Raw genomic sequence first — 18,540 nt, 5'->3', positions numbered from 1 at the left:
AACCGAGGGGAGTTAATGACAGTGCCACTGACTGTGCGACACAGCAGTGGCTGATCATACATGTCGCACGTCTCAATGAATTTATATGAACCTATGATCTATTATTGTATTGTATTGAGCTTGTATTCTTTATTAATAAGATTATTTTATTCAATATTAGTATTACCAAGGGCCTGAGCATTTATTCTGTTTTTGAGCAATTGTTTCCAATACAAATGTATTGAATTCCCCAATTTAAATCTTTAAATGCCGTTTTCTCAAAATCAGTTTTTTGTATTTTTCCAGTATCAATATCTGAGACTGTGGAGCACCTACTAACACCAAACTTTGCAGTATTCCGAAGATATTTACAGAAGGATTTGTTGATAAATCATTCCTGGCCTGATTTACGTGACATTATAATAAAAAAATATGGCGAAAATCAATGTTTTTTAGGCTATGGACAGTATATTTTGATTTCTTAGGAAATGAAAGCAGATATCCTGAAATCCCTCCGTAATTTCTTTTCATTTTGTGTGTAAACAAAATGAAAAAAGAATTTTGCACCTGGCTTTATCGTATGTTCAGATCTATCTTCCGGAAATATATGCAAATTTGCGCATATTTAATGAGATAATGCATAATTTACATAATTAAACATACAAATTTCTAAAACTTGTAAAACATTTTTTTTCATACTTGTATAAGTAATCAACTGAGGAAGTTTCATGGTGATATCTATTATTTAAAAATATTACCCTATTCACCTGTAGTGTCTCGCCATAATAATAAAAACATATGTTGCATTTGAAAATCAAGTGTCAAATGTTCAAAGTACAAATGTGGGATTTTTAAACCTGAATCTTTGCTCTTGAAGCATTATTTGGACTTTAAACAAGTACACTGTACAAAGGCTCATGTTGAAGCAATTTCAGGTGACGGGGTATCGCTCATTGACTGCACTGCATTTTTTTTGTCTCTTGTCCCACAACAAATTGAGAGGTTTTCCCACATTTTGACTGGTTTTTCCTAAGCAATTTTTCAGTTCCACATGAGGGAAAATATGACGAGAAGCAACACAATACATGTGAGTTTCTCAAGAAAGTAGGGATCAAAAGGAGATGTGCCTATCTTTGTTTGCATTCCTGCTGAATATAAAATGTGACATTGTCTGACACAAACATGCTTGTTGTCCCACATTTGGTTGGTTGGGATCTGATCGCCCTAATGATAGAATGTGTTTATTGGCAAATGTTTACTCGTACAGATTTTGCTAGCCTTCAATAGCGCATAAGTTGGACACGCACCATGAAATGATAGTTAACCCACCAGGATGTTGCTAAATGCCAAAGCTCCACTCCACTAAAAAAATCTAAAGAGAGTAATAAATTACAATGCATTACAGAGAGCAGATAAGATTAGAAAGTATAGACTGCTTTTAACAAGATGCAGCAATCTTTGCTGGAATTTTTTTTACCTTCAGTGTTTGGTACTGTTTTCAAACACTATGTGTCCACAGCACAGTAGTAGGTCTCAGCATGAGACACATTCAGGTTCTCGTGGCTCTGCATTTTTCTCACACTGATCATTCCTTACTTCATTGGTGTAAATGAGTTCTGGATGTGATTCCTCTGAGTCTTTGAACCTGTAAACAGTGTTCTCCATTACAGGCCCCAGTATGTACTGTACACTTCAGAGTCACAGAGCCTCCTGACTGGATGCTCTCGGATGCCGACTGACAGACCCTAGATTTCAGAACCTGAACCCTTCCCGTGGTCAATAGTGCCCTCCAAATATTCATACACATACTGTAAGTAGCTGAGTCTGAGATTTGCACATTTGAGATCTTCAAGTGGTTTTTACCACTCCCAGTTTCCAGATCAAATAGTGGATCATTCTTAAATTCACCATTCAAGGAGCCATTTCTCTTGTACTTAAATAATTCAGACATTAACTGTGGTTTCTGACCCAGAGTTTGTTTATACAAAAAAAAAACCCCACTGCAGCACCGTTTTGATAAAAACATTTCAAATTCACATCCTGACCAACATTAACAATTTTATAATGTAAAGTTGATGATATATGATGATGATGATGATGATGTAAACTTGACACTTTGAGAGCTGGTACATGAGTTAAAAAGAAACCTGGGGGGAAAGGAAATAAAAAGTAAAAGACTTAATACCTTGATTGAAAGCATATTAAGGCTGTGACAATACATTATCTTCTTCTGCTTTCAGCCTTTCCCTTCACCAGGGGTTAACCACATCGATCTCACATCATCGATTTGGCACATGTTTGTACACCTGATGCCCTTCCTGACGCAACTCTCACTATTTATCCAAGCTTGGGACCGGCACTAGAAATACACTGGTTCATTCTCCCCAGTGGCTGGGCACTCACACTCACACCTAGGGACAATATTGCATCACCAATTAACCTAACATGCATGTTTTTGGGGGGTGGGAAGAACCCTGGAACCCTAAAAATACATTATAAAGTTAACAAAAATATTACAAAAGATAGCAACATTGCTCATTGTTCCCAAGAACAGATATGTCATAACACCAGCAAAGACTGGACAAGTCATTTTCTTGAAATTGCTGTTCACTGAGAGAAGCTCTTTAAGTTTTCCACTTTCTAGTGACAGGAGAAGGTATGACTGGCCAATCAGAGATGACTGAGTTTTCATTTTAGGCATTGAAAACATTTGCACAAGAAGATGTAAAAGCATGACTGGAAAATATCTTTTCAGGTGAGCAGGTAAAGAGGATTGGCTTGGGGACTGTTGGTCCACAGTGTCCACAGTGCCCTGATTGAACATGAGAGCGATGTCTTCTAAAGTCAGTGTGACATAAAACTACTGAATCATCTGTTGTTGAAAGCTCCAGCATTGTTAAATACACTGAGTCAGATTCTTCTAAAAGGTCTGGTTTAGACACTATTCCTTTGATTCTGGCAATGTTTTTAGATGGTAAAAAGCTGCTGATGTTATTGATTTAAAGCTGCGGTCGGCAACTTTTTTTTAGTCATATTAGCTTGAACTGTCATGGGATTCTGGAAGTAGAATATTAAATAGGCTGTTTAGGAAAAATAACGAAATCTGTAGCTCCCTCTGAAGCCTGTAATCATGCTTGCAAAAACCGAGCGCTCCCGGCTGTTTTTAACCAATCAAGTTAGGGTGGAGGAATCCTACCTGTCAATCACAGCTTGTGCACACGCTGCTGAGCGTGAGTCTGCCCCAGCTTGTGTGCGCTCACACTGGTGTGAACTCACGTGCACAACGTCGTCCACAGAGGGGGAGGGGTTTGGGGGGCGATTCGGAGCTTGTTAGAGGTTGGGGGAGGGACCTGAAATTTTCCGACCTTAGACTCGCAATTTTGAAAACCTGCCGACTGCAGCTTTAATGTGGCTGTTAAAGTTTGGGTCCGAGTCCAATATTACCCCTAGATTTCTTTTTTTCTTTTTTTTTCTACCCCTAGATTTCTAACCTGATTATTAGGTTCTAGAGAGAGAGTCTTAAAGTGACTGATGACACTTTCTCTTTGTTTCTGAAATTTGTTTTGCATCCACACACTGATCTGTTTGATGCTGCGTGTACACCAAGGGCGACATACGCTACCTGGTAGCGGAGGTAGCTGGAGAAAGTTCGCTTGACAATTTGCTTTGGTAGCTTTGGTAGCTCGTGACGTCACATTTAGAATGTTCAATTTTTAAAGGCCCTGCCTCTGCAGCACCCCAGCGAAAAAAAAACATGAGGAAAGAGAGGGCAGGGACACGAATAAACGTGTTGTTATTTACAATTTGTTATACAAGATATACATCACGTTACAAATTATGTAAAACTACATTAGGTACACCTGAGAAGAGCAGGAATAGCAGAGGCAGCTGTGAAAAATAAACTAAATTCGAAATAAAATCCGAAATAAAACTTAATTTCAGTGAGAAAGGTATGCGTGGGGTTACTACACTATTGTATTGAAGCACTCGACACGGCAATTGCAACAGTCTCAGGATTAAATGACTATTGTTTGGATAGGAACCAAAGTTTACACGTCTGTTTCCGCGAACCCCGCGGATTGTCGGACCCCTACAATCTGTGGATTGTCATTGGTTTTCGCCGAACCGCATCATAGCTCATTACCATAATATTAGCTTGAGTTTAATCGCTGGAATCCGCTCTGGTAGCTCAGGTAGCTTCGCCACTGGCAAATTAGCTCTGGTCGCCCAGTTAGCTCACCCTCCATAGAGAAATAATGATTTCCGGCGCTCAGGTAGCGTAGGTCGCTCTTGGTGTACACGCAGCATCATACAGCAACACAATTAATCTACAGGCCCATTTTCTCCTGCCATCAGTGATACATAGATCTGAGTGTCATCTGCATAGTTGTGGTAGGACACATTATAGCTGCTAAGCTGGCCTAATGGAAGCATGTACAGATTGAACAATAGGGCTCCCAAATTTGACCCCTACGGAACAGATCATAGCAATTTGGTCTGAGACACAGTTACCAATTTCAATAAACTATCTCCTGTCCTCGAGATAGGACTTGAACCTGTTTAAAGCACTACCAGAGATTCCCACCCAGTCTTTTTTTTTTTAAATATTATTTGGGGCTTTTTATGCCTTTAATGATAGGACAGTTGGAGAGAGACAGGAATGCAAGGGGCAGAGAGAGAGGGGAGACACGGAGCAAAGGGCTGCTCGGTACTGGACTCAAACCGGGGCCAGCTGCAGCAAGGACTATAGCCTCTGTACATGGGGCGGCTGCTTAACCCACTACCCCATCCAGTCTTTTAATCTCTGTAAAAACATTACATGGCTAAATGTGTCAAAGGCAGCGCTCAGGTCCAGCAGAACTCAGACTGAAACTTTGCCCATGTTCAGGCGGATATCGTTTGTCACCTAGATCAGAGCAAACATAATGAAGCTATTTCTCCAGGCATACCAAAAACATTGTAGCTCTATGTTTAGATATAGATTATTGCTCCATTGATCCGAGAGGGAAATTGTTTAGCAGTGTAGCTGTATGTTAGCAACATAAATGAAAATCAGTACAACTCGTTGAATGAGAAACTTTCAAACACAGGGGGCAATAACAAAAATATCACGGTTGTGCTTTTGGGGAGATTTTCACTTACTGATGACTTGAGACAACTAAATATATGCTCTTAAGAACAGAAAAAGGTTTATTTTTCATCATTTTGTCCCCTTTAACATTTTTGGAAAGAGGACAGTGTTAAAAGAAGGCTGGCTCTTTGCTGGAGACTGCTCTGTAGCCCCTGGAACGGATTGTGCAATATAGAATGTTGTACAAACTTCTGAACATAATGGACAACACTACACACCCACTATATAACATCCTTATTAAACTAAATTTTATCAGTTGGAGGGCTTCGTCAGCTCCACTGCGGTAAAGACGAGTGTTCTGGTCATGCCCACTGCCATAATATTAAGCAACACTCTTTTCTTTCTGAATTCAGGCACCACACATATATCATACAAACATTTAACATATAAATGTGCAATAACCAGTTGAACAAGTTTAACACTGACCTTCTAACAGTGGCATGTTTATTTTGGTCTTTCTTCCAGGCATGGATGAAAGGTCAGATATTCAGTGCCTTATATGGTTGGGGAAAAGTGTTTGACAGAGCCTGTATTAAGGTGGTCTTCCTGTGTTTAAGCTCTGTTCGATCTCAAGTTTCCACCAGTGGAAACTTCTACAGTGTAATTCACACCACCTTTACCACACAAGTGGAAGGTATACAGTGAGATTCCACTATAGACTGAAAGCTGTGACCTGTGCTCATGAGGTTATTAATAGATTTCAAGGTATTTTCATGAGGTAACTTTGTGTATTCAGTGTTTTACTGTATGGTCAGAAACGCTGGAGCTTGTGTGGTGTCTATATTTATTTTAATTTTGTTTATTTTACATCATACTTTCAGTCAAGTGATTGGTTGTTTTCTTGCTTTGGTTTTAAACAAGAAAGTTTTCTTTACTATTTTCTGCTCTTCTCTCTGGAGTACACACAAACACTCTCCGTGCTGTCCTCTCGATGATGCCAGTCACTGTTCCTCTTCAGACTCAGAGCAGCATAATGGAGATTGTCTGCATTGTGGCTCTGCTAATGACAATGAACAATGAGGTTTTCATGTGAAAAACAGAACTGCAAATAACGTAGAAGAAATAGAAATGTAATAGCTTCTATTCAAAATGTAGCTGAAGATGAGAAGAAAAATTTATTTGGTATAATGATAATATTTTTTCACCTACCACATAGTCTGAGGCTAAAGAACAGGTCGGGTGTGATGCAGTTCCTGAAAATTAAAGCATATGAATAAGCCTGCCAACCAGTTGGATGCAGCAAGATTATTTTGATATTCTAACCTTTACCTTTGCAATCAGAGCACAGCTTTGATTTTAGCTTGTACATGACGAAACCCAGAACAAAGAGCACAACAATGGAAACGGTGAGAGCTGCTAACAGGCAGTACACCAGGAGAGTGGGGACTGTAGTGGAACCTCACATACAAGACAGAGAAAACTGTTACATACATTTATATTTTTTAGAAATACAATCAATATGAGTCATTTCATAGTTATTCCACAGGTTGGACACATCAATAACACTGATTATCTATAGTCATCACCTACCTAGAATTTCAACTCGTGTTCCATTTCCAAAGACAACCTCCCCACAGGAGGCTAGAGCACAATAGTAAGTTGCAGCATCAAAGGAAAGCACAGACTTTATCTCAAGCTTTAAAGTACAATTTTTCCTGTCAGGCTGTTCATTTGAGAGGCTTGTACACTGTCTGTTGCTGGGATACATGACTGCAGGCTGAGACGCACCATGTCTGAACCAGTAGAGTGTCTGCTCTCCTGCACATGACTCAGCGTACACTGTACAGCTCAAATTCACAGAGTCTCCCAGTCGAAGTTGCTCCACAGCTGGCTGATGGACAGAAGATTGTGTGTTGGACAGAGATGTTTTGACATGAAGGAAAACTCCTTGTCCAAATTCAATGGTACTGAATTCTAAAATCCCACAGAAATATCTCCCTGAATCTGACAGGTGAAGATCTCTGATTATCAGATTGTTGATTCCATCCTTTTGTGCATCAACTTGAAACCTTTTTCTATATTTTGGGGAGATTTTTGGTTCTTCACTGTCCTTCATCCAACTTGATATGGTGTGAGGTTTGCTGCCCAGGCTTTGCTGGTACTAGCCTGGCTGACGCGTCCACAATCTCAATGAGATGGTGGTCTGGGAACTAGGTGTGCATTTTCTCGTATTTGAGGCGTGGTTTACGAATGCCTAGAGCCGTTTATTGGGCACTACGAATGTCTATCAAATGACGTCAGGTATTTCCCATGCTGCTTTGCGCGCGATTCATAGCCAATTGTATCACTTATACCAGATGACGACAGAAATTCGACGAGGAAGAAGAAAAAAATGGAAAATAAAAGTAAACTTGCGCTCTAAGCTACTTAAATTGACAACAAAGTAGGCCTATATGCTATATTCTACATGAATTTTTATGTTGTAGAGTTGTGAATTTATTTTAATAATGGAGAAATTGAGCAGCCTTGCTTTGTTGTCTACAGTAGTAGCTCAACCCTCATCTTACTTTGAAGCTCCCAGAAGTGACGTCGACGTAGCTTTAGCAGCAGAAAAGCTATCAGGCTTGTGTTGATGATAATAATAAACTCCTGGACTATGTACAAACTTCCAAATGCATCGTTTTGTGAGTACAGACCATATTTGTACTACTGTAGAAGTTTGGTTTCATGACATGTGATTTTAGTGTGGTAATTTTGGAGATACTGCCAGGGTCCGTTAGCGCTTGTACTAAGCTATTCGGGATAACTCAGTAACTCAGCTGATGTTCAGCCAAGATCGGAAAAACTTCGGGTGGGCTACTTGGCTGGATGTCACGGTTCAAATGACCCTAGGGTGAATCTACTCCGAAACACTTTCTAAGGCTGCATTGAACGGTAACGTTGTGTCCGCTGTCATGTTGAATTAACACTCTACAAGCTTCGGTGTAGCGCATAGACGTCGTCATCGTCTTGCTGCCGCCGCCCCCCCCCCGTTCTGTGATTGGTTCCCAAACTCTGGCAAAAATAAGGGCGGTGGTTTCCAGGCTGACTTTGCAGTGAGAATGAAATCGAGCGCAAAGCAGCATGGGAATTCCCAGGCTATGCTGGTACCAGAAAAGAAAAGTTATAGTGTCATCTTGACAAGAGCAGCGTAAATAAACTGCGTCCCCAACTGTAGCTGTCATGACTCCACTCTCCTGAATTATACATGATGTTTTGTTGACAGAAAGCCCCAGACCTGCATAAAAATGCACAATTATGTAATTTATAGTTTCATTAGCACTCATGATTAAATTAATGCATGAAGAACACCCCCCCCCCCCAAAAAAAATGTGTAAAATACTCACAGATCTTGCCAAGCAAGAGAAAAATGCAAAGTAGCATCATCTCTGAAGCTCTGCAGTCTGTGTGATGACGGAAGCACTCAACTTTTATAGGGGACAAAGGCTGTTTGTGATTGGCTAAGGTGAATGGCTTGGTTTAACATCATACTTATGATTTGTTCCAGTTGAAAACATCTTTCTCTTAGATGACTGGAGAATTATTTGAGGTCAGTTAAGTTATTTTATCTACATTATTGTTATTTACACAATAAGTTCACAATACAAAATGTTTCCATTTTTCAGAGGTGTTGGTTGGGTTATGTCAGCACCACAAAATACTAAATGCAGTGTGCTTACAGTGGAATTTTAGATATTTGTAAAAAGAAAAAGAAAAAGTCTGACGTGACACAAGTCTGTATCTATTGTTTTGTGGAGTGTGTGTATGTGTCTGTGTGTGAAACTGTCTTGTTATTTTTTCATGAATAACTTTTAAAGGCTGGGGTATTTTTTTTTTTTTTTTGTTTAATATTTTTTATAGCGGTATACAATGGTGTGGTCATTAGACATGTTTGTATACACCCTTAGATTTAGATTATATTTTTATGTTTTAAAAACAAATGATTGCAGAAAAAAAAGAAAAAAAAGGCCTATGAAAAAGGATTTCTGACATAGTCTGTTTAAGATGATTAAACTGTCCGCATAAACATAACAGATAAATTACATAAATAATAGAAAAAAATTAAATAAAATTAAATAAAATTAAAATTAAATCAAATAAATAAAAGAAGAAAGAAAGATGTCGCAAAAAAGTCCATAAATGGTTGCCATTTACTGTAAAATTTGCTCAAGTTTCTTCTACTTGAATATCTAATTTTCTCTACTTTCAAAAATGACATAGTCTCTTTGATCCATTGTGTACTGGAAGGAGCTGTTCTGGATTTCCAATTCAGAAGGAGGTGCCGTTTAGCAATTACAGAGGTAAAAGCTTTTACTTCCAATTCTTTAGCGGAGTACAGGGTATAGTCTTCTGGAAGACCAAAAATGCCAGTGTGTGGTGAAGTGTGAATAGTCCTTGAGAGTACCTTGGACATGGTGCTGATTGAAGTAAATTTGCCAAAAATTCGTAAGAGCTGGACAAGAGAAAAACATATGCGTAAGATTGCAGGGTGAGCCTCCACATCTGTCACAGACATCTACCATATTTGGGAAAATCTGTGCCAACCTTGTTTTCGAATAATGGCATCTAAATAAAACTTTAAATTGTATTAAAGTCAAATGGGCACAAACAGAGGTTTTGTGAATGACTTTAAGTACGGATTCCCACCAGCTTTGATCAAAAATCACTCCCAGCTCACGCTCCCAAGTCTCCTTTGTGTTGGTGGATAAATGATCACCATAAAATTGGATAGAATTGTAAACTTTTGAGATTAAAGACCTTTTTGAAGGATTAACTTGTGAGAGTTCACCCAATTGCTGCTTAGGTGGAAGATGAGGGAAGTTGGGAAATAAGGATTTTGCACAGTTCCTCACCTGGAAATATCTAAAAAGATGAGATGGTGGAAGATTGAATTGAGTAACCAGGTCTGCAAAAGAACAAAAGAGGCTGGGGTATTTTTAATTTATAAGTGATGGGGACGAGCTTCAAATTGAATGTTTTATTTCAACTTCTAAAATGTATCATATACTGCCATTTTGTCAGGAACGCTGGTTCTAAAACAACTGTGGGAACATGGTGACATTGTGTATTTGCTTGTAATTATTCTTGTCAGTGTTGTGATGTTCATCCATCCATTTTCTATACCCACTTAATCCAATATAGGGTTGTGGGGGGCACTGCAGAATATCCCAGCTGTCATTGGGCGAGAGGCAGGGCACACCCTGGACAGGTCGCTGGTCCATCACAGGTGTTGTGAGGTGTTGTATTGAGAACTTGACCACAAATTTTTCCTAAACCTCGTCAAGTTGTTCTGGGTCCTAAGCCTTACCAAACAGGATTAGTGCACAAACTTAGCAAGACAGTGAGTGTAACATAGATCTCATGTAATGAGTAAATAACCAAAAGAAAGGAACTTGAGACCTGCTGTCTTGAACATAACGCTCCTGTTTCAAAGTCTATGGACCAGTTCTCATTTGGTGCAAACATGCGTGCTGGGCGATTTGATCACAAGCGGACATCCCATTGTAGCCATAATGTGTTAACACCTGGTGATGCAATGTATCCCCACATGGATCCGTAAAGACCACGTTTGATCTTATCTCAGTTACCTGGAACCTAATGTATAGAAAACTATGCAGCTTTCATACTGATGGAGAGCATAGTCTCCATCAGTATGTCCATCAAAATCTGAAAGGTACATATGCTAAGAAATATCCAAATTTATAAAATTGTGGGCATGTCTGATCCGGCACACCGTCCCTCTATAAATACCAATGAACGTGAAATAGAGTCTACATGCATGAGCCAGTAACCCCACTTTGTTTCCTCTCAAAGATGATTATGCATGGTGATTCAGCACACCCAATGTGTCACCTGTTGTCCAAATAACAATAGCATACCCTGCTGCAAAGAAGAAAAGAAATCCAGAGTGTGAGATCAAAGTGCTTTTCACAGAGATGGAGGCCGCACGAAAATATTTAGTTATTTATCCCTTAGATCAGTAACAAATGCAAAATACTAAATCTAGAGTGTCATCTTCGCAGGTAATACAGCTGGCTCAGACAAATGAAAAATACCCAAATTTAAAAGAAAATTGTGTTGAATGACATCAAAGTAGAAGTAAAGGAAAGGATGATATTGATATTGATATAGAGTGTGGCTAATGCAGGTTGATGTGCATGAAATTTCAACCGGACCAGGCTGTATACCAGTGTTTCCCAACCCTGGTCCTCAAGGCACACTGCCCTGCATGTTTTCCATGTTTCCCTGCTCCAGCACACCTGATTCAAATGAATGGGTCTTCCTCAGCCTTCTGGAGAGCTTTAAGACCTGACCCAATTATTTGAATCAGGCGTGCTGGAGCAGGGAAACATGGAAAACATGCAGGGCAGTGTGCCTTGAGGACCAGGGTTGGGAAACACTGCTGTATCCTCTGCCTCCACCTGCTTCCACCCTTAGGCGGGAACAGAGTGGAGAAGAATAGAGAATTGAAGAATAAGAAGGGTCTATTGGTTTATCATTTGTGGAATGCCTTCCTTGGAGTTGGGGTGTTTAGATGGCTACCACTTTGTACCCTGCAACACATCATTGGTGGTGTACCCAAGCCTCATTGGATGTTTTGGCCATTTATCACAAGACACCCTCAGCTGGGGAACACCACAGGTTGATCAGACCTGGGCGTGTCAGCTGGTGACTGAAGTGGTGTTTGGCAGCGCATTCTACATTTTTTCATTTAATTCACAACCAGTTACTGCTTTGTTTAGCCACAGTGGAGAGTTCTTTGATTAATTTCCGCTGCACCTGCCCTCTAATATTCAACTCCTTCAGCAGCCTTGTGGTGGAGGCTTCATCGGGCCACATGTCAAAGCATCCCTGGGCAAGACATTGAACCCCACGTTGCCTACCAATGCATCCTTCAGTGCACGGATGTGTGTGAATGCATAGATGAAAGCGCCGTTTAGTACTTAGCACTAAAGCGTGCTGTGAATGTGGTATGTATTATTGAATCACTTTGAGTGGTCAGCTAGACGAGAAAAGCATCATACAATTACAGTCCATTTACTAATCAAGAGACACTAGGTAAGTCAGTAGGTGGGATAGAACCCTAAAACACATAATTACCTTTACATTACATAAACTATTTGTATTTTACAGGAAAAAGAGTCGTGAAAAGTTTTTTTTTGAAAAAGGATCATCGTTGCCTTAATGTTAGGTTAGAAAAGTTGCACATGTATTAGGGGGCACTTCAGCCCTTATTACTCTTCACAACCTGCCCTCTCCAACTCTTTTTTTTACTAGTTTATTATAAAGCACCAAATAAGCACTACCTGCCCTCCAGACTTGTTTGCACTATAAGCTTTTATAAGCTAAACTTTTTCGAACCTCAAAGGGCGTGGCCGTGGCGACGCCTCAAAGTTCGATGACTCACCATCACTCGCCACAAAAAATGAAGTCGCTTATAACTCACACATACACTGTCCCAAACTTCATACGGCAAATACTGGACCCAGCCTGAACGCGCACATATAATCATAGTGACATTCACCTATAGCACCACCTGCTGGGGGCTGGAAACGTCTTGTTTTTTCCACACCTCGCATTTGAACAAACTCCTCCTACAGATTTAATGGTAACAGCTCCAAACGTGGCCAGGTTACTCTTAAGACATGGGGGAAAAAATCATGGAGAATCTTTTCCAAACTCTGAACGGTGTGGGCGTGGCCAGGCGGTGAAAATCGTGTGATGGCGTTTGTGATTTGAAAGCCTTATCATCATTGCAAGGTCATGAAACTTGGCACACACGTCCACCCTGATGACCTTGTACGTATGTAAAGGGTATCGTGTGTGGGCGGAGCAAAATGGCTCAGTGGCGCCCCCTAGAAATTTTAAAAAGCCCCTCCGCATTGCGTTATTATGTGCTTGTACGTATGCAGAAGCTAAAGTGCGTGTGGGCAGAGCTGCATGACTACGGCGTCCAGCGCGTGCCCTAACCTGCGCACAGGCTCGGTCCCGCTCAAGGCTGCTTGCAGCTTTAATTTAATTTGTTTTGGCACAATCACTTTATCCCGTCATCCCCCACTTCAGTGTGTCTTTTTGTTTTAATAAACCACATTGTTCACTTTCACTGAGACTTATTTGATTTTATGGTTGTCCTGTTATTGTCTGCTGACTGGCTCACCAAGTGGATGTAACAGAGCAGTAAGAGGATTTTAAAAGTGTCTTCACCAGAAATGGCAATACAGCAGTGATCAATAAAGCGAGGGAAAAAAAAGTGATGATTGATAATGATTTTCCAAGACAGTGAAAGTGGTGATATGATAACCACAATTTTCTTTTGTTTTGTTTTTTATACAAGACATGAGTTGCGGGAGCGCGGAATTATACTCGGTGGAAATTTGTTTCGGGAGTCTGTTTCAGCCGGTCGGACATTTTTTGAGACAAAGCTAAGCTAAGCTTGAACGTTAGCCTGCCCAGGAGCAGGCTAGTTCAGCGGCATAAGTTACCATGGTTACTCCGCGGGCATTCAAATAAGCCATGTTAGTGGAACGGAACTCTCTCTTAGATTAGCCAGAACTATCGAGAAAAGCCTGGCTTTCCGCTAATCCAGCTTCGTGGAACACCCCTCCGCTCAACCCTCACCTAAGACTTAGAAACCAAAGCAACAACAACCAAGTGTGATCGTGACACTAAAGGACACATTGAGTATTTGTAAATGTTTACATGACAATAGAAAAAAGACAGATTAATGTGAGATGCACGATGTGGGGCTGATCCAACTTTTTGGGTTGTGGGAATTATAAGCAAGAAACAGTGGCAAGTTAACAAAGATGGGGTTATTTTACGCCGATGAGACTTTGCACAATGTATGTGTGAAATAGGCTTTAAAATGTCGCTCTGCTCAAATAGAATTACAATTTTACAACTGTAGTATCATCTGGTGCAAAAAAAATCACTATTCAGTTAACTTAATGATATTTGGGCAGTAAGTTCATTCATGCACGGTGGTGTGGTGGTTAGCACTGTCACCTCACAGCAAGAAGGTTCCATGTTCAACTCCTGGCTGGTTCTCTCTGTGTGGAGTTTGCAAGTTCTCCCTGTGTATGCGTGGGTTTTCTCTGGGTACACTGGCTTCCTCCCACTGTCCAAAAACATGCATGTTAAGTTAATTGGTGTCTCTAAAATTGTCCTTAGGAGTGAGTGTGAGTGTGTATGGTTGTTTGTCTCGTTTGTCTCTGTGTGGCCCTGTGATGGACTGGCGGCCTGTCCAGGGTGTACCCTGCCTCTAGCCCATTGACTGCTGGGATAGGCTCCAGCTCCCCCGCGACCTGACCGACAGATTCAGCGGTATAGAAAATGGATGGAAGTTCATTCATACTTACACATACATTTATCTCCCACAAAGAGACGTAGACGTGGCAGAATGTCTTGAACATTTTCTCACACAGTTCACAAAGTCAGACAAAACGGAAAAAAGGCCTTCCTCCCAAGGCATGACCACAGTTCCCCTGTTTTCCAACCCTGCTTTTTGCATGGTCACTACATTATGCCACTACTAGAGAACAGAAGGTAAGTTTGTTTTTTAAAATCTCTTTCTGCAAATAACAGTGACATTAGCCTGATAATGAAGTTATATGTATTTTACAGAGTCAGTATTTTTTTATTTAGTTTATTGATGGTTGGCAAGGAAATTGGTGCATTACCGTCACCGAATGTCACTCAAGGGTTATATGTGTTAATTCTGTTCTCTCCTGCGTTAGCAACATATCCGACAACTTCCCACTGACTAAATTGGCGAAAAGAACTTACTGGAACAAAACAGAACTACAACCTGCAGCAGATGAAATTCATTGCCCCCTGATCAATATAGTGAAATCATGTGATCAACTGAAAGTAAAACGTAACTCGGAGACGAAAGCAGCACAAACGCCAGTTTTAACGGCACAAACGTGCACAAACGGAGCACTAAAAAAGTAGACCACTCTGGTTTGTTTTGGAGCAAGATGGGGGGATGGTGACGTCATCGGCCGAAATTATAATTCATAATATCTCAGAAACGAAAGCAGCACAAACGCCAGTTTTAACGGCACAAACCTGCACAAACGGAGCACTAAAAAAGTAGACCACTCTGGTTTGTTTTGGAGCAAGATGGGGGGATGGTGACCTTTGGATGACCTAAAAGATAATCTTTAATATCTCAGAAACCAAAGCAGCACAAACGAAAATTTTAACGGCACAAACCGGCACAAACCAGCAGAAACGGAGCACTAACCGATCAATCTGTTTCCTTGAATTTTTCACTTGGGTGGGGTGTCAGCTTCACTCAGCTTGCCACTGGCTGTTACATGAGTAAACAGTCAACAATGTTAAACTGTCTTTTGTGCCCAATGTCTACATAAAACAAACAAGTATTTGTTCCTCATGGACACATTATTATGCATATCAGTTATGCCTACATTAATCAAAAGGTGAACCTTGCATAAGTACTCTACACATTATACAAAAGGAGAAGCTGATTACTGCCTGTGACACACATCTCTCCTTTCATCTCTGTGGTCTGAATGTTCGGGTTTCGAAACAGCTATGGTTAAACATACGAACAAACGTGATGATTTACTGAACAACAATCTTCTCAGTTCAAGCCAGCTTCCTGTGTCATGCAAAGTAGATGGTCTGCTGTTTCTCAGAATGAGTCAAAGCTGAAGTGGAAAAATTTTACTTTTTTTTTAAAATAAAAGTCAGGCCATGTTACAAACAGCAAAAAGAGGAAGCAGTGTTGTCTGTCTATAGCCTTTAATAAGATTTGTATTAGGAGCAAAATCAATGCAAATGTAAAAAAAAAGTTGTTTACTGGGGTCTTGGCAAATTGAACACATTACTGGGTTAACTCTTGTCTATTCTGTCTCCAGTGTCATTTGGAGACATTCTAGATTCCCATTGCCAGATGCAGCAAAGCCCCAAAACAAAACCAACCCCCTTCCATGTTTCGCAGTAGGTATGGTGTTCTTTTAATGCTTCAATTTTCCTTCTGTAACATAGAGCTGGTGTGACTGGCCAAAAAGCTCCATTTCTGTCTCATTCTCTCCAAAACTTTTGGGCTTTTTTGTATTCTTCTATCAATATTGGAACCCTCCTGGTTCTGCTTCCATGGAGCCCATTATTATTCAAAATGCGACAGATGGTGCAATCAGAAAGTGATGTATTTTGACCTTGGAGTTGAGCTTAAATAGTTTTGGATGGTGTAGTGTCTGATACTTACCAGCTGCTCGAAGGAGTTCAGGTACAGTGTGACCCAATAAGAGATACACATAGCCAAACATAAAACATTTTGAGAATAGCACATTCCTCGGTTAGTGCATTCAGGGGAGGCTCACCAGATATGTATACCTTATCTTCTGCCTATGTGCCTGTTGACGGGGCAGCATATTCAAGGTTACCAAATATGGGAAGGTTTTACCTTACTTAACGGGAGAAGCATCCACAGTGAGACAGAGATTGCATTGGAATTTTTGGGCTTTGAAGATCTCTCCAGATTTGAGGCATCAATCTGTAATTCTGATACGGACTTGGTTGGCAATAAAAGGGTTTCTGTGTTCGACCAAGTCTGTGTCAGCAGAGTTCTTCCTGTACCACCTACACATATGCTGTATTAAGATGACCATCCCTCATACACCACAATGTGTTTTTTGGCCCTTTTTCTACAACCTGATCCGTCTGATCAACCTGGGGTTGCATTATATATCTCTATAGAGATATATAATCTTTTTGAGCTCCTCAGACAGCTCTCTCCTTTGTTTCTTTGGTCCATGTTCAGTGTGGTGCAGACAATGACGCCAAACTACATAGTGGAATGTTTTTTCCCTTAGAACAGACTGAAGTCTCCTCTGATACTAATTAAGGTTAAATATTTAGTTTGAAACATGACTATAATGATTCATAGTCTCAAACAAATCTGTCCATAATATTTTAGCATATTTTTGTAATATTCCTGTTCTTTGCAAGTAAAGTTAATTCTGCCCAACCTATATATTTTTCTAATCTTTGCCAAATATTTGTGGTGCCTAAACTTAACCCAACACAGATAGAAAGTGGAAGTAAAAACAAAGTCCCTAAAATGAACAAAACAACCATTGAAAGTAAAAGTACTAAACGTTTGTTAAGTTCTCCCAACCTCTCAAAGGAATTCAGGATGTAGTTTACAGAGACCATTGGCATGTTGATTGCCCGTCTAACAAAGGCCCTTTCTCCCTTATTACTGTTTGATGGCCAGACCCAGGATATTTTTTGGTGACTACAAACTTCCATTCATCCATCCATCCATTTCTATACCGACTTAATCCAATTCAGGGCTGGAGCCTGTCGCAGCGGCCATTGGGCAAGAGGTAGAGTACACCTTTGAAGGGTTGCCAGTCCTACACGTCGGGCCCCACAAAGACAAACAACCATGCACTCTCACCCTAACTCCGAGGGTCAATTTAGAATTTGGATTACAAACTTAAAATTTAAAAAAATCACAGATCTGTGTTTGACACAGTGGGCAGTTCTCTCAACCTCAAGTATTGGTTTAATTCTGACATGAACCATTTTTCACAGATTATGACACCTAACATAGAAATATGTGTGCTTTCCTAATTGTGTGCAGTGAATAGAGCTCGGAAAGTTTGAAGGACTACAAATAGAACAAGGAAGCAGTCATGACAAAAGTTCATTGTATTTTATATGGAATCTTTTCTTTTTTTTTCAATAACTTATGAAAGTTCAGATCTAAGTTTGCTAAAGAAAAAAACAGCAAAGCATTCTTCTTAAAATTGCTAATTAATTTGTGTGTACTTCACAAAAATCTGGTTTATTAGAAACAGAGAAAGATAGATGATGCTGTGGTTTTAGATTAGAAAACATGACAGTTTTCTAATCTAAAACTAATGAACAATATTCAATTATCGCAGTTAAATGATTTTGTTTCAGAATTTTATTGAATAATTTGCGTGAAAGTCCCCATTTGTTTCCTACGATCTTTTGCTTTCTTGAAACACTGAAAAATAGGTCACTTAACATGAAGATGTACCATCTGGTGGTAAAAATGTTTTGTTTTTTTTCCACTGTGCTTCCAGTTATAAAGAAATACATTTACGTCAGTGAGGGCCAAATACGTTTCCTGTGTGTCTCTGCACACAGGAAACTGTCTCTGTCTCTACCTTTTATGACCACAGAGAGTGTTTTGTTATTTACAATATAAATATTTGTATTTTAATTTATCCAAATGTAAATACCAAAAATAGGAATATGAATGCATGTACAGCTTTAATGATGATAAAACAGAAAACTTTTACATACAGAGAAGAGAAAGCAAAGCCAGGCCCCTACCAGTCTTCTCATAAAGCTCCTCCTCCTTACTCTATATGTTCTTTTAGGGCTTCAGATTAGCTGCCTTACTAATGCAAATGCCTTTTCAGTTGATGTTTTTGGTTCATGTG

At 40.0% G+C, this 18,540-nt stretch overlaps 1 protein-coding gene and 1 pseudogene across 1 annotated transcript; both read right to left on the bottom strand.

The window, feature by feature from the left end:
* Window positions 1-1,458: 1,458 nt before the first annotated feature.
* Window positions 1,459-2,569, bottom strand: LOC142368758 (uncharacterized; annotated as a pseudogene).
* A 3,048-nt stretch (window positions 2,570-5,617) lies between these two features.
* LOC142368757 (uncharacterized) lies at window positions 5,618-9,503 on the bottom strand. The gene is made up of 5 exons (XM_075450934.1): window positions 9,495-9,503; window positions 6,641-7,211; window positions 6,380-6,508; window positions 6,260-6,303; window positions 5,618-6,110 (listed from the first exon to the last, which is right to left on the bottom strand). Exons 1-5 carry the CDS (start codon window positions 9,501-9,503, stop codon window positions 5,985-5,987), a joined length of 879 nt encoding a protein of 292 aa, XP_075307049.1. The 3' UTR covers window positions 5,618-5,984.
* Window positions 9,504-18,540: the final 9,037 nt, after the last annotated feature.

The sequence above is a fragment of the Odontesthes bonariensis genome, chromosome 19 (assembly GCF_027942865.1).
Source record: "Odontesthes bonariensis isolate fOdoBon6 chromosome 19, fOdoBon6.hap1, whole genome shotgun sequence".
NCBI classification, from domain to species: Eukaryota; Metazoa; Chordata; class Actinopteri; order Atheriniformes; family Atherinopsidae; genus Odontesthes; species Odontesthes bonariensis.
This window is presented reverse-complemented; position numbering and strand designations above follow the sequence as displayed.

Bases quoted from the DNA above. Each gene is read 5' to 3' on its own strand.
- LOC142368757 (XM_075450934.1), bottom strand. The intron at 6,509-6,640 runs GTAGGTGATGAC...CTTGTATGTGAG, and splicing joins AACACGAGTTGAAATTCTAG to GTTCCACTACAGTCCCCACT. The intron at 6,111-6,259 runs GTAGGTGAAAAA...CATTGTCATTAG, and splicing joins CTTTAGCCTCAGACTATGTG to CAGAGCCACAATGCAGACAA.